The sequence below is a fragment of the Triturus cristatus genome, chromosome 10 (genome assembly GCF_964204655.1).
Source record: "Triturus cristatus chromosome 10, aTriCri1.1, whole genome shotgun sequence".
Taxonomy (NCBI): domain Eukaryota; kingdom Metazoa; phylum Chordata; class Amphibia; order Caudata; family Salamandridae; genus Triturus; species Triturus cristatus.
In genome coordinates, this window is record NC_140593.1 from 197,143,177 (window position 1) to 197,158,788 (window position 15,612).

General features: G+C 47.6%; 1 protein-coding gene across 3 annotated transcripts in view; it reads right to left on the minus strand.

Moving 5' to 3' along the window:
- Positions 1 to 15,612, minus strand: part of LRRC72 (leucine rich repeat containing 72) — a 201,635-nt gene that overhangs the window by 151,553 nt on the left and 34,470 nt on the right. For all 3 annotated transcript variants that reach the window (XM_085630800.1, XM_085630802.1, XM_085630801.1), the window contains exon 3: positions 3,548 to 3,624. In XM_085630800.1, coding sequence (XP_085486926.1) covers positions 3,548 to 3,624 — 77 coding nt within the window. The remainder of the gene's footprint in view (positions 1 to 3,547; positions 3,625 to 15,612) is intronic.

The window sequence follows — 15,612 nt, forward strand, 5'->3', positions numbered from 1 at the left end:
GCGGGGGCAACTTCCTGTTTCCGGGATGACGGGTTTCGGGGCTTCTGGGGATTGTAGTGTAATACCTCCTTTGGCCGATGATCGCGACAAGAGTCAAATAATGAATTTGCTCAGTTGTTACGGGGTCCTCTGAGTCTCTGACAAATACACTTTGAACGATTCAGAATGTAATTAAATAGGTGGATTGATTTAAAATAGTCACAAATGGCACTTGTAATATCATCACCGTGGGAACTTTTATAAGACAATCTTTTGGCTCTATCTTACACAATCTTCTGGTTTCTGGTGATTTTAATATACATCCTTGTGGTAACCCTACTTTATCCAGTATTTCTGAGTTAGGATGTCCCCGTATGAGGGTGTTTCATTTTGAACATCATGCCCAGGGGGAATCAATGAATAACATGATAAATGAAATAGACATGGTGGTCTTGATGTCTTTAACCGCCCGAAAACCAAATTCGAAGGGGTCGTTTATAGATTTTATTTTAATCTCCTCCTCTTTGCAATTTTTATTTCATGGTTTTATTATTATGGAGAGTGAATTTAGTGACCACAATCCACTCTGTGTTCATATGTCGGGCCCATTATCCGTACAAATCAGTGATTTCACCGAGGGGTGTATTAAGACCGACTGATGGCAAGCGAAGACTTAAATGGTCTCAGATCTCCCCAGATAAATTTCACAATAAAGTAAAAGTTTCTTGTGCCACTGAGCTATCATGCTGTACAGCTGTTGGCTCCTCTCCCAAAGAGATTATGGGCGCATATGAACTAATAGCGCATAAGGCTGGTGAAATCTTAAGTGCTCCCGCTAGTAGAACTGTCACCCATGGCCCTAGATGGTTCGACTTTCACTGTTCTAAGGCAGCTAAGAAGCTGAGGGAAGCTCTGTCAGCCACACCAAGGAGCCAATCTGATGTACGCCCTTGTTGTAAAGAATATAGGTTAGCTCTAGTTAAACAGAAGGGTGACCTGAGTGCTAACGGCAATCAATTCCCTCCAGGCCTCCGAGGAGGCCTGGAGGGAATTGATTGCCGTTAGCACTCTTAGGAATAGCTCCAGATTTTGGAACGCTGTGAATAAACCATTCCTCTGTCAGGAAGTGGGGGGGCCCTAGATTCACACATCACCGAGGAGGAGTGGGTGCTTCATTTTCAATCCATGTTTGACTGCCCCACGGAGCACAGCTGCCAAAGGAGTCGGGTCGTAAATGACCCGCCAATATTCTTCGAAAAGGATGAGGTTATAGATGGTATTGAAGGTCTATCCATTAACAAAGCACCGGGCCCAGATGGGATTCCTCCGGACCTATGCAAGTCCAACCCCCCTTTTTGGGCACCAATTGTAGTGGCTGTGTTTAACGCAGCGGCAAAAATTGGGTGCCCTAAATCATGGGCTTCCTCCACCATAGTCCCTGTTTTTAAGAAGGGAGATAGAAATAGCACCCACTGTTACAGGCCCAAATCTCTCATTGACTCAGTGGTGAAAGTTGTAGGACGTATCCTCTTGCAGAGATTGTCAACCTGGGCAGAGGAGGAAGAGATTCTGTCAGAAGTCCAGTACGGATTCCGGTCGGGCCGCTCTACCATTGCTCAGTGTCTTAACTTATATATGATACTGACCAAATATACCTTGGCACGTTCCGGTACAATCTATCTTGCCTTCATGGACTTGTCCTCTGCATTTGATTGCGTTAACAGAGCTAAATTGTGGCAGTCCATGAGGGCAAAGGGGGTGGATAACAATATTGTTTATTTTTTTAGAGTACTTGCACAAATCAACTAAGGCTAACGTCAGGTTCTCCCAAGACTTTCGGGTTACTAGGGACCTTGAGATTAAGAGGGGTGTACGGGAAGCCTGCATTTTGGCCCCATTTTTGTTAAATTTTTATATCAACGACCTGGAGACTGAATTAAGAGCAACTGAAGTGCATTACCCTTATGTAGGGCGGGGGGGTATTCCCTTCCTGTTATATGCGGACGACGACGTCCTTATATCTAGGACGGCAATGGGTCTGCAATCCCTTCTAACAGCCTTTTCTAGTTTCATGTCTGATCGGGACCTAACAATTAATAATTCCAAATCTTATGTAATGGAAGTGGGGCAACGATCTAAAAAGAGTTTTCAATTCAGTGTTGGCCCTTCCAAGATCCCCCGTGCTAATGTATTTTGCTATTTAGGAGTTCTTTTTGACAATAAAATAAAATGGGGTCCTTTAATCGTGAGGAAAAGGGGGGACGTGGTCCGGGTTAATGCGTCAATTTTTAATTTTGCCACTAAAACAGGGAGGAAACCAACAGGAGCTATGCTAAAGGTTTACCAAGCCAAAAGTGTGGCTAAAGCTACCTGCGGTAGTAAAATATGGGGACTCGCTTTAGGTGTTGGAGAATGACTTTTTGAAACGCCTCCTGTGTGTCCTGCGCAGAACCCCCAATTTAGTGGCATATGAGGAATTGGGGGTCTCTTACCCAAGTGATGTTCTAGCACTGCGCCCTCTGATTTTCTGGTTGAAGTGTTGGTTAAATAAAGACTTAACCTTCAACCACATAATCTTAAGAGAGTGCATGTTCCTTGATAATGCAACCCGAATCCCGTGGCTCAAGTACATTAAAAGTAGCCTGGAAAAGGTAGGGCGTGGTGATCTATTTTGTAAGCCAGAATTGATTGTCAAGATGGACGTGGAACCTATCAGGGCAGCCTTCCTGTCCCTAAGGAAAGTGTACTGGGAAGCACGGGAGTTACTGAAACCTAGTGTCCGCACATTTTTATTACTCAAACAACTCCGACAACGGAGCCTTAACTTATGGGGTTTTTTATCAACACATGAGAAGTTTTTATTAACTCGGTTCCGTATGAACCTTTTTCACCTTTTGCTAGCTAGGCCCAAGGGATATAATAGAGGCCAAGTGTTAGCTCCCTGCGGCTGCGACGGATAGTCTCCGCAGGATCTGCTACACTTTAAGTTTTTATGTAAGTTGTATGAAACTCCCCGAAGGCAATTTCTGGTTCCTATTTTAAAAAGATTGAATTTTAGTCAGGCCCGCCCTGCCCTTATGTACCCTCAATTGCTAAAAGAGGACTGCATTATCTTCGTAGTAGGATTGTTAAAAGCTTCTGTGAAATCGAGGGCCTGTATGGATGTGTAGATAGTGGATGTTTAAGGTTTTATCAGGTTAGCTGATTTTGTGCATTGTTCTAACTGGAGGTCATGCTCTTGCAGTACTTTACATACGAAGGCCCCGAACAAATTAAGGTGGGCTTTGGACCTTATTTATAACCTGTAAAAGAGGTTTGACTTCAATATGTTTTAATGAATTACTGTTTTATCTATCTGCTTTATGTTTTTATGCACTCTTATATGTATAACTTTTATGGTTTTTGATAAACCGAATAAACTTTATTTGACTTGACTTGATTTATAATAGTCACAATAGACATGTAAATGCCTACACTTTACATTTATGTTAAATCAACACATACTGTAAATCATTTGAACAAATCAGTAGTGAGTATTCGTTTTAATCTCAATTGAAAATGTACTCACTTTCTAGCCAGGTATAGCTCCTGGACATCAGCAGATCTTTTATAGGCGCACTTCTTTAGCTGCTCTTCTACAGCTTGCTAAAGTGCAAAGAAACAACACTTTAGCTCAAAAGGCACGTGCTTCATCGACAATCTTACTCATAACTTTTATAGCAGCAACAGAGTTAAAATGTACCCACTTTAATGCTTTAGGGTGTCCTTGTCAGCACCAATCTGTAACCACGTTATCGTTCTGAGCTGCATACACCCCCCTCTCCACCATATCCAGCTTTCTGTAGCTTCTACACTTGAGTTAAGGGGTGCATTAATACCAATGCTACAACAAGCTCTAATCCTTCTTACAGTAGACCCCATCAAAATCCTCATCCGATCCAGTTATCGAGTTCCTATGTTTGTCAGGTTACCACCAATAAAACAAGCTTTGGCAAAGCCAATAGGTCTCGCCTATGTTTGAGCCATGTTGTACACCAGCGTGGCTGCTGTTTAGTAAGATTAAAAGTTAGTGGGGTAAAGGAGAGTGGCATGGAGTGGAGTGTCATAAAGTGGAGTAGAGTGGAGTGTTATGGAGTGGCGTGGAGTGGTGCGGGGTAGAGTAGAGGTAAGTAGCACTGAGAGGAGTGAAGTGGAGTGGCATAGAGTGGGGTGGTGTAGAGGAGGGAGTTGAGTGCCATAGTGTGGAATGGCATGGGTTGGAGTAGAGAGGAGTGTAGTAAAATGGAGTAGAGTGTCAACGTGGAGTAGAGTGGAGTAGCATAGAGTTTTGTGTAGTAGTGTAGAGCAGAGTGGAGAGGCATACAGGTTGTTGCATAGAGTGTTATAGAGTAGAGTGGCATAGAGTGAATTAGATTGTCTTAGAATGGAGTAGAGAGTTGTAGAGTTGAGAGGCATAAAGTGTCATAGAGTGGAGAAGCATATAGTGGAGTGGAGAAGAGTGGAGTAGTGTGTCGTAGAAAAGAGTGGAGTAAAGTGGCATGGAGGGAGTTGCATAGAGTATCGTAAAGTGGAGTAGTGTCATAGAATGGCATAGAGTGGAGTAGAGAGTCAGAGTGGAGCACAGTTTAATGGAGTAGAACATCACAGAGTAGAGTATCATAGAGTGGAATGTCATCGAGTGGAGTGTCATAGAGTGGCCTAGAGTGAAGTGGCATAAAGTACATTGATGCAGAGTAGATTGGTGTAGAGTGTTTTGAGTAAATTGCTGTAGAGTACAATGGGGTAGGGTGCAGTGACGTAGAGTGGCGTAGAGTGCGGTAGCACAGAATAGAGTGGGGCAGAGCAGATTGAAGTGGCGTAGAGTGAAATAGCATAGAGTAGATTGTTTCAAAGTAGAGTGCATAGATGTAGAGTAGAGTGGCGTAGAGTACAGTGGTGTAGAGTGCAGTGGCTTGGAGTGCAGTGGTGCAGAATAGATTTGAGTGGCATAGAGTGGAGTGATGCAGAGTGTAGCAGAGTAGAGTATAGTTGCATAGAGTACAGTGGTGTAGAGTGCAGCAGCGTGGTGTAGAGTTGAGAGGTAGTGGTGCAGAGAAGAGTGCAGTGGCATAGAGTGCAGTCTTACAGAGTAGGGTGTCATAGAAGGCAGTAGCATAGAGTGCACTGATGTAGAGTGGTGCAGAGAGAAGTGGTGTAGAGTGCAATGGTGCAGATACGAATAGAGTGGCATAGAGTGCAGTGATAATGAATGCAATGGTGTAGAGTGACGTAGCATGTAGTCGTGTTATATACAGTGCCGTAGAGTAAAATGTTGCAGAGTAGAGTATAGTAGTGTAGAGTGCAGTGGTGCAAAGTAATTGGTGTAAGTACAGTGTAGAGTGCATTGGTTTGGAGTAAAATGGTGTAGAGTGCAGTGGTGTAGAGTGCAGTGGTTTAGAGTACAGTGGCATAGCGTAGAGTGTAGCGGCATAAAGTGGCGCAGCATAGATTGCGGCAGCATAGAGCTGAGTGGCGCAAAGTGGAGTAGAGTGGCGTAGAGTGAAGTGGCTTGTAGTAGACTGTTTCAGAGTAGAGTGGAGTGGCATAGAATGGAGTGGTGCAGGGTAGAGAGGCACAGAGTGAAGTGGCGTAGAATGCAGTGTCACAGAGTGCGGTGGTGCACAGTAGATTAGAGTGGTGTAGAGTGGATTGGCGTACAGTGGATTGGAGTGGAGCAGGGTAGAATGCAGTGTTATAGAGTAGTGGTGTAGAGTTCAGTAGTGCAGAGTGGAGTGGCGCATAGTGGATTGCAGTGGCATAGATAGCCATGGCAAAGCATGCAGTGGCTTAGAGTATATTGTTTCAGAGTAGAGTAAAGTGACGTGGAGTGGTACAGGGTAGAGTGGAGTGGTGCAGGCTAGAGTGCAATGGTAAAGTGTAGTGGCAGTGCAGTGCCATTGAGTGCAGTATTGCAGACTGGTGTGGCCTAGAGGGGAGTGGCATAGAGTGGTTTGGGACAGAGTAGGGTGAAGTGGCCTAGACTGGAGTAGTGTAGAGTGCAGTGGAGAAGAGTTCGGTGATGCATAGTGAAGTGGGGTAGAGTGCACTGGCATAGAGTAGAGTGGTGCAGAATAGAGATGCATAAAGCGAAGTGGCGTAGTCTAGAGTGGTACAAAGCACAGTGGAGTGGAGTGGTGCAGAGCACAGTGGAGTGGGGTAAAGGGGATTCTATGTCAGGACCGGATGCTAGTATTATGCTTTACTTTCTCCGCTTTATTTTACAGAAGCCATTCAAACTAAACAACAATCAACTACAATTCCCATGATGCCTTGGGAATGTGGTAAAGAAAAAACAGATAGTCCAATCAGGAGTCAGTTCCGGTTTCCAGCCAATGAGAGGGAAGCCATGGTCCACAGGGTCCATCATCTCTGTTCCCCATGCTTCTTTCTTTGCTGCTCACAGCCAAGATAAGTGGCTTTTTCTCTCTCTTGTGTCAAAGACTATATAAAGGTGATATTTGCATATCTTTTATGTAATTTCATTGTTGTGTTAACCGTCGCTATGGTTCCTTGCTTTGTGAGTGCCTAGTTTTGTCCTTCACAGCCGCGGGAACGTTCTCGCTCCTCCGTGGCCGTTTGTTGTTTTGGTGCGGCTCCGCGGTGCTGTCCTCCTGCATTTAGGTGGCGCCTGAGTGCGTTACTCGACCGAGGCACACAATTGCAATTTCTGTCATTCCTGAGGAATCGGAACTGCGTGCTGTCGGCACTTAACCTTTCCCCCTGGACAGAGATGCCCCCTGGGGGGGGTGGGGGGTGGGGGGGTCTGTATCGGCAGGACAGCCGTGTTTTCCTTACATTTCTGAACTCCCTACTCAGGGTCAGTACTGCCTAGTTTTTAAGCCCACCAGCGGGAGAGTTTCTGCATTGGATATTGCAGGTCTGATGCCTGCGGGAACACACTGCCAGGAGGGCCCCCATTGAGTGTGCACCGGGGGTGTTTGGTGGTATCCCTGGGCGTTACCCGTGACAGTGAGGCTTGCCCCACTGTACATTGGGCTGTCAGCCCTCCGAATTTACAGCCCCAATGCTGTTTTGAGCTATGACCAGCGCTCACAGATTAAGAGCTTGCTACCCACGCTTTTCTGTCACCTGCCCAAGGCTGTGGAAGGGATCCAACTAGCCCATTTGGTTTTTTACCCGTATAATGGAGCCCTATGATGAGGACCATTGGGAGGAGAACCCCCTGGCGGACCGCCCTTGGGATGATAGCTTTTATGAAGCAGTGGATGCTTGAATATATAGGGTAGTATCAGAGGCCATGGCACCCTTAGAGGAACGCCTCTCTCTACAAATCGCACAGGCCTGGGCAAAAATTGCGGGCCCTGCCCCAGGACCGGCTATCCCCCAAACGCCCAGTGAGGGTACTCCTACTGCCCCCCTTGACCAGGATGGGTTTCCGGCAAAATGCCCTCAAAAGGCTGGTGTGGACCTTGATACCTTTGTCAGGATTAAATTGGCCTTTTTAGCCAGCAATGCCCTGGCCCACACCCCTCCTCCATCTTGGGATTCCTCAGGGTTTTTCAACTGACAGCCACAGGGACTCCAACTGGGGAAGACCACAGAGATACAGATAAAGAGAGCACCTCAAGACCCTGGTTACCTTCTTCCAAAACTCTAATACCTGCCCCAGGGGATCAGGGGTCATGCTCTGATATGTCAGACTGGATGACATCCTTCACCTGAGGTCTTCCGAATGGCCCCGGAAGAGAAGGTAACAAACTATGTGGTGGGCGCATTCTGAAGCCTTTGGAAAAAGAGGCACGTAACTGCCTTAGAGTGGAATCCCCTCGTCCCTCCCTAGAAGGGAAGGTGGCCCTGACCCCAGAAATTGACCTATGAATTGCCACCTTCCTGCAGAAGTTTATGAAGTATCCCAAAAAGGGAATTGATAGGTCCTGGTGCGCGTGCCAGGACAAGCTTCTGGATGCCCTGGGTACCCTTACAAAAATTTGGGATATGGCCAAGGAGGCCAAGGCATCAGGTTCAGTGATCTCACCTGACACACTGTTGGTCTGGGCACAGAGAGCGGTCATCTTTTGGGGAAACGCAAACTGTGTGCTATTGACAGAGCGTCGCCGCTCACTGTTGATTAAGGTCAACCCCAAACTGGGTGACTTAGCTGACTCTGAGGGGGGGGCCTATCACTCAAGGGGGACTCTTTGGGGCGCCTTTTATTAAAAAGTTAGGGAAGTATGTAAATACATTTACCTATCTTGACAAGGCACAACCTTCCATGAGAGGGTTTTCCCCAACAGGGTCTTCCATGGGGCCGGCCGAGGTAGGGGACGCTTGTCCGGCTGCCCAAATAGCCAATACCCTCCCAGGAGACAAAGCTCCCACCATGGCCAGCTTCAGGATCAGGCCAGATTTGCCAATTTTTTCACCCTACCAGAGGGCGACGTCGCAGAGCAAGAGTTGGCAGAGGCGCAGCCGCTTCCAACAGCTCCGGTGAGTGTTCTCCCTTCTTTCCTTGTAAAAGTAGGGGATCGGCTGGCGCATTTCTTCCTGGATTGGACTTCCATCACAAACGATGCCTGGGTGTTGCAGACCGTGCAGGGATTTCAAATAGCGTTTTAGGATTCCCCCTGGCAGGCCGCCATCCCGCGACTGCTCAATTTTTTGGAGACCGAGAAGAAGTTGGTGGATGAAAAGGCACGCTCCTCTTAGCCAAAGGGGCCATCTCACGGGCAACCAAGCACCTGCGAGGCTTCATCAGCAATGTCTTTTTGGTCAACAAGGCCAGTGGAGGCCAGCGGCCAGTTATCATCATCCCCGGCTTCTACGAGTGGTTGGTCTACCACCATTTCAAAATGGAGGGAATCCACCTCTTGCCAGATGTGCTTCGTCCCCAGGAATGGATGGTGCGTCTAGACCTCAAGGACGTCTATCTCGCGGTCCCCGTTTTCCCACCACACTGGCGGTTCCTGTAGTCCCTATGGCAAGGCCAAAATTACAAGTCCACCACTCTGCCTTTCCGGCTCTCTTCCGCCCGAGGTACTTCACGAAGGTTCTCAGGCCATTCTCATGGAACGCCTGCAAGCGCAAGGACTCCGGTTGATCGTCTATCTCAACGACATCCTCATCATGGTGCAGTGTCCCCACAAGCTTGTGCTCCAGTTACAAACAGCAGTGGACCTTCTACAGAGCTTGAGATTTATAGTCAACTAGGCCAAGTCCCTCCTGATTCCTTTTTAGAAGGCGATTTTTCTAGGTTTCTTGATAGACTCTGTTGAAGCTACTCTCAGTCTACCTTATCGGAAGGTGACAATGATCCGACACGAGTTGCAGAGAAATTTGACCAGGCAGCGGGTCTCACTGCGCCTTTTAGCTCGGGTGGTGGGCCTCCTATCGTCTTCAATTCAGGCCAGTTTTCCCGGCCCTCTACATTATCGAGCCCTACAATGATCGAAAGCTGCATACTTGCACAGGGGCCTGTCTTACTCTCAGATGGTAACCCTTTTGGCAGAGGCATGAGCCGAGATCGATTGGTGGTTGACCAATATGGAGGCCTGGAACGGTCGGGCAATCTTTGGGTCGGCTCCTGACATCGTCATAGAGTCAGACGCCAGTAGATCAGGTTGGGGTACCAGATGTGGCAAATCTCCTCCGGAGGATCATGGTCTCCTCGCAAACAACAGTTACATATAAATTGTCTCGAACTATTGGCAGGCTCATTTGCGGTGAGATACTGGAACAAGAACTCGGTGCAGGCGTGTATCCTTCTCAAGATAGACAACGTATTGGCGGTGCAATACATAAACCACTTGGGAAGCACATTCTCCAAGGCCCTCGCGGGTCTGGACATCAGCTTCTGGCAATATTGCCGGGACCATCTGATTTCAGTCTCGGAAGAGTACTTGCTGGGCCAGGCCAATCAGTTGGCGGGCTTCCAGTCCCGCAATTTCCGGGATTCGAGTCTGTGGAAGCTCCACCCGACTGTGTTTTCTTCTTATTGGGAGAAGTGGGTTCCGTTCACAGTCAAACTCTTTGCGTCGAGACTGGACCATCAGATGCCCAAGTTTTTTATTCAGCTGGAAGTCAGATCCTGTGGCGGCAGCCACAGACGTGTTGTTGGCCTGAAAATAGGATCCTCCAGCAGAAGCGCTCGTTCCCCGGGAGCAAAGAGAGTGCCCCCTCCTTTTCTAGAGATACAACCTCCCCAGTGCCTTAAGCAGAACACGTTAGAAGAAGCCAATATCCCCAAAAAATGAAGGGACCAAGAAGGACCACCAGAGAAGTCCCAAAACAGCCATCAGGGAGAAGGTCAAGTCCAATAACATGGGGAATTTCTATAGTGGAAGTAACAACAAAAAATAAACATCAGTGATCACAGCAAGTTATATCTGAGCAAACACTATAGACTCAATGCTTAAACAAGCAATATAAATTGTGCACTCCTCCACACTTACTTGATTTAAGGGCTGGTAGGTCTCTAACAAGATGGTCTCTTGAAAATAAGCATAAAGGCTGGTGAGTATATTGTCTCGTTATCCAGTGCTAGTAAATAAAGAATAAAATCCATAGAGCATACGTCTGCTCTATATGTAAATATAGTTCAGGATGCAACTCTCTGCCACTCCAGGGATCAAGGTCACACAGCGTATGACTTTAGAAAATCTGAAACGCTCCAGAGCTTACAAAGTTGTGCCGTTGTTCAGAAAAAATCAAACATTCTTGTAAATACTATGAAGTAGGGCTCGGGTTCAGGAAAAACGCTTAGCTAAATGAAAAGGTAGCGCGTTTTTCTAATGACAGCCCCTTTTACACATGAACATCGCCCGTACTCTGGGCAAAAACAAAAGGCGGACTGAATCGCGCCCGTAATCTGAAACTGAACTAAAACGAATGGAGATGCATCCCCCGTGGGCGTCAGCCGCGTGTGAAGAATTCAACGCGTACTCGGGTTGCTGAAAGAAAAGGTAGCTTGTTAGCAATCCGAGGCGGCGGTGACGACAAAAAAGAACAAGCATTTACAATGCAATGGTCTCGGCAATATTATAGGTAGAGCTATTGGTATTGCTCATTATTTTTTTATCATTTTTGTATCCCTAAATAAATGGCATTGTCATTTCTATTGGCATTTTTTTTTTTTTTTTGCATATGTGATACCTATTGCATTAGCAGAGAGAGAGTGAGGTAGTGAGATAGAGAGAGAAAGAGAGAGAGAGAGAGTGAGGTATTGAAATAGAGAGTGAGGTAGTGAGAGAGAGTGAGGTAGATAGAGAGTGAGGTAGTGAGAGAGTGAGGTAGTGAAAGAGTGAGTTAGTGCAATCAAAATTAAGTCAACTTAAAACAACAATCTTGGCAATTAAATACCGCACTTGAGGTCAGGTAAGGTATGTTATGTGGAAGACATTAACCCAGTCTTGGCATTTTAGCCAGCGGCACTCGGACTTGTGCACCCTTACATGAAAAACAATTATAGGCCCATTGCAGCATCAATCAAGTAGCCTGGCTGGAGGATACAGGCTCCAGAATGAGTTGCAGAGGGGGGCGCAAAGCTCCTCCTTATAAGGCGGGGCCAACACTGACTTGAATACGACTGGTCCACTTTTATAACGTCACGGATGACCGACCTAAACAATGAAATGAGCTCTGCCAGAGGCATTCCCATTGGTTAAAGAGTGACACAGGTGCTGCGAGTCCTTGCTTTTATTTCTTTTTTTTGCTTTTTCTCTCCGGCTAACACTAGAGTCAGATAGCATCCATGCAGCTGAGGAAATACAAGAACAAATTATTGTGAATGTCTATTACAAAACAACTATACTTGCTCACTCAAGTGCGTCGTAAAAATGGGAGACAAAAAAAAAAAACGACCACACTCAACACCATTTCTAAAAAAAACTGCATAGTATCCGATGAAGTCGTGACACCCAAATCAGAGTTTTCCGTGTGTAAAGGGGAATAGAGTACCTCGGTCGCAGCCAAAGGCGTGAGGAGCGCGTTCTGCACACCAGGACCAAAGTTCGAGCCTATCTGACCCCCAAAGGCATAGACTCTCGCGAGAAAGCAGAGCGGCCCCGTGTCATCGGCTCAAAGACCATCGTTCACCCCAATTAGAGCCGCGCAGAGCAGTAAAACTGTGCAGTGATAGTGTAAAATGTGTTATCGTTCCTGCAGATGTAAACAGTGACAGTAAATAACAGAGCTGCTCTCGGCAATTCCAATATTGATCACCACCAACAAAAGGCAGAAGGTAAAGTGCAAATGTATCAGGCCTGGCTATCGATGGGTGTTCTCTCGTTCACACCGTGGCCCTAAATGGAGGTAACCCTAGAATAACGTCAGACTGATGGGGAAAAAACAGCAAGTAACATAAGGACCTCTGCGTCAAAGGCAGCGACACCATCACCCCCCAATTACATATCTACACAAACACGATCTGCATGTTACACAATGTGCTTTGCAGCAGGCACATTAACCCTGAATGCTGCTTTGAGTCAAAACTGTGAATAGACAAACACAGATCCCGCCAGCAAGTACATTAAATACCAGGGTTGCCATAACATTGTCGCGCCCTGAAAGCAGTTGGGGCTTTAACCCCATAAGATTTTAAAATGAAAACTCTGTGACTAATTAAGTAAACCACAACAGACTGATATAACATCTGCCCTTGCTGCTAACATCTTTTTTTAAAGTTTATATTGACCATCAGACTCCGATTAAGACTGCCCCTTGGGACTCCACCCTCTTGCCGCTGTCAAACACTGACACCCAATTTATGGGATGATGAAGTATTTTTCTCCCCCAACTCCAGCACTCTTGCACGTTAACGAAAGGGGATACTGAACAGAGAAGACAAGAACATGGAGCAAAAACAGATTTGCGGGTTGGACACAAGAATTAGAAAAACTGCCACCAGGACACAAGAGGGGCTGAGGAGAAACCTAGGAGGGGCAGAAACGCAAAAGGGAGATGGGGAAAGCGGGTGGGGCCTCAAGTGCTGTTCCCCCAATATGACCCACGTCATTAGCACACGAACTATGTAGACCATAACTTTCCCTTTTACAAAGCGTTGGTATGTTGATCGAATCGGTTCACTTGGATTGACCCAGGACTACAACTCACAGGATGCACTGTTTTTCTAAATTAAAGCAATGGAGTGGAACGCGGGTGCGAATGGGACATGAAGACATTGGCAAATCTAGGCTGAAAGGGGAGGGGAAGAGGCTACTGGAGTGAGCTGGGTCAGAATGGAAAGCTAGGAAAGTGAGGGGGGAATAAGGGGCTAGGGAAAGAAGACAACGTATCAGGTGGACAGGGCGAAAATTGGTGCTGGGGTCGACGCACCAACAGGTCACTTAAAGTATGGCGGGGTGGGCCCTTTGGTACTTTTGCTGGAGGAGGCCAGCGGGATCTGGAGACATTCCAAGCCACCCCTTCCCGGCCATTACCAGCCTCCACCCTCCTCTTACCTGCCCCGGTGGTGGAGAGCAGGCTCCGGGAGCCCTCGCTGGTGTCGGACCTGCCCTGTTCATCGGCCCTCATGTTTCCTCCTGTCCTAGTCGGGCTCTCACGTGCCGGTGTGTGCGAGGCCTTGGCTCGGCCCGCCAGTGTGTGCGAGGCCTTGGCTCGGCTCTCCTCCTGCGCCGGAGTGCGAAGCCTTAGCTCGGGCTCTCCTGTGCCGGTGTGTGTGAGGCCTTGGCTCGGCTCTCCTGCGCCGGTGTGAGCGAAGCCTTGGCTCGTTTTGTTTTTTTGTTTTTTTGCAGAGGCCTCGCTTGGAGCGAGCACAGGTGTTAGTGACCGCTAGAGCCCACCTACCGGCCCTTTAGGGGCTGGGTCACGGCTGGTCAGACCCGCACTGGCTCTCGGCCCACAGGTGCTGCGTCACAGGCCTGCACCACGTACCCTGGGGCGCAGAGGACAAAGAGGCGTGCGACATACCCTGCTTACCCCACAGAAACTGAGCTGCACCACATACCCTGCGGAGCGAGAAGGGAGCGAAAGAAAGGGAAGAAAAACGAGAGAGGGGAAACACACGTGGGCAACTGAGTTTTATGGCTCCGGCGGCCATGTTAATGTGACATCCAAACAAGGCAGAGCAAAAGGCAAGCACACCACTGCCTTTCTCCGAGGCAAAGCAGAAATGCCTCGGAGAAATGCAGCGGCAGTTTCAGATTCGGGGGCGTGTTTCTTTTTCTCTCCTCTTGCCATTGGCAGGAGGAGAGAAAAACACGCCTAAAAAAGGGCGTTGCTAAAAAGTGGAAAGAACACCAAAAAACACGCCCCCGAATCTGAAAAAGACGGAGCCTATTTGGAGGGACGGCTCTCTCCTCCAATGGCTGGCCTCCGTTTAGGAAGCCAGCCAATGGAGGAGAAGCTAAAAGAGAGGCGGGCTAAATAGCCACTCTAGAAAACATTAAATCTCCGACTTCCGGTTCTGCCTTCGCAGACCGGTAGTCCTCGACCTAAAAAGGTATGCACCTGGTTACACCATAAACAAGAAAGGAAAGCTGCTCATCCAATTTACCAGGAGAGCGAAGTGTACACAGCATGATAACGTACTCAGTAAAAGACCACAAGGAAAAAGTGGAAGCCAATTTAAATCCAGGGGAAGTATCTCTGTAGGGGGTAACAGCGCATCCTCGCGCTACGAGAAGCCAGATGATAGGAAGTCCAATACTTTGAATAGTAGCTTTGGCAGTTCTTGAAAGTATAACGGGAACCAGGAGTCCTCAATGAAGTTATCCAACCAGGGAACAGGGCAAGATACAAAATGAGGAAAGCCAAGTACTGAGGCCCAGCAGCTGAAGGCTTAAAACCTCCCAATCACCTGACCATTCCCACAGCAGTATGGGAGAGTGCACAACCCACATCTCCCGCTAAGCTTTCTGGGAGATGTAGTCTCACTATGGTACATGAAGCCTGACTTCTGACACGCGTTTCTTCAGGACTGGTCACAAGAGAGGGGCTATGCGTTTCCCCAGTTTGCAATGATTACGAGGGCCTCGGCGCACATCAGGCATAAATGGACGGAGGTGGTGATGGTCACTCCGCTGTGGAGAGCTCAAATGTTGGTTTCCGGTTCTTTTGGAACTTTCTTGGGAGTTTTCAATCCTTCTCCCCATATTTCCTGAGGTTCTGCTCAACCTGGATCATCGGCCTCATCCCATTGATCCTGGGGGAGTCGATGTTGCTCATGGCGTGGAGGATTACAGGGGATGATGGTCGCTCCCAGGCCTTTGTATTGTGTGTTGGACATTTTAACATTTATTTATGCCATTTTCCAACTAAAAAGGTTTGTGGTATGGTGGGCATACACAACAACGATCAAACCCATGTCAGTATGGAGCGAAATTGAATGATCTAATCTCAAAGTACAACCTTGTTTTTAGGTCTCGCGAGCCAAAGGCTCGAAGAGACATTTTATATGTGGGATTTTCAAAGGGCTACCCACACTTTTGGCTGGCCTAAACCTTGAGTGCACAAGATCACATGCACGTGCACAGCTGCTCCTTTGCTAATTGCATTCCCCCCTCCCTTCTCACCCAGTCCTTTGATGCTCTGCTCGATTACTTTCACTTTCGCCGCTTTGACCCTTGCATTCCCCCCTCCCTTCTCACCCAGCCCTTTGATGCTCTGCTCGCATCTCCC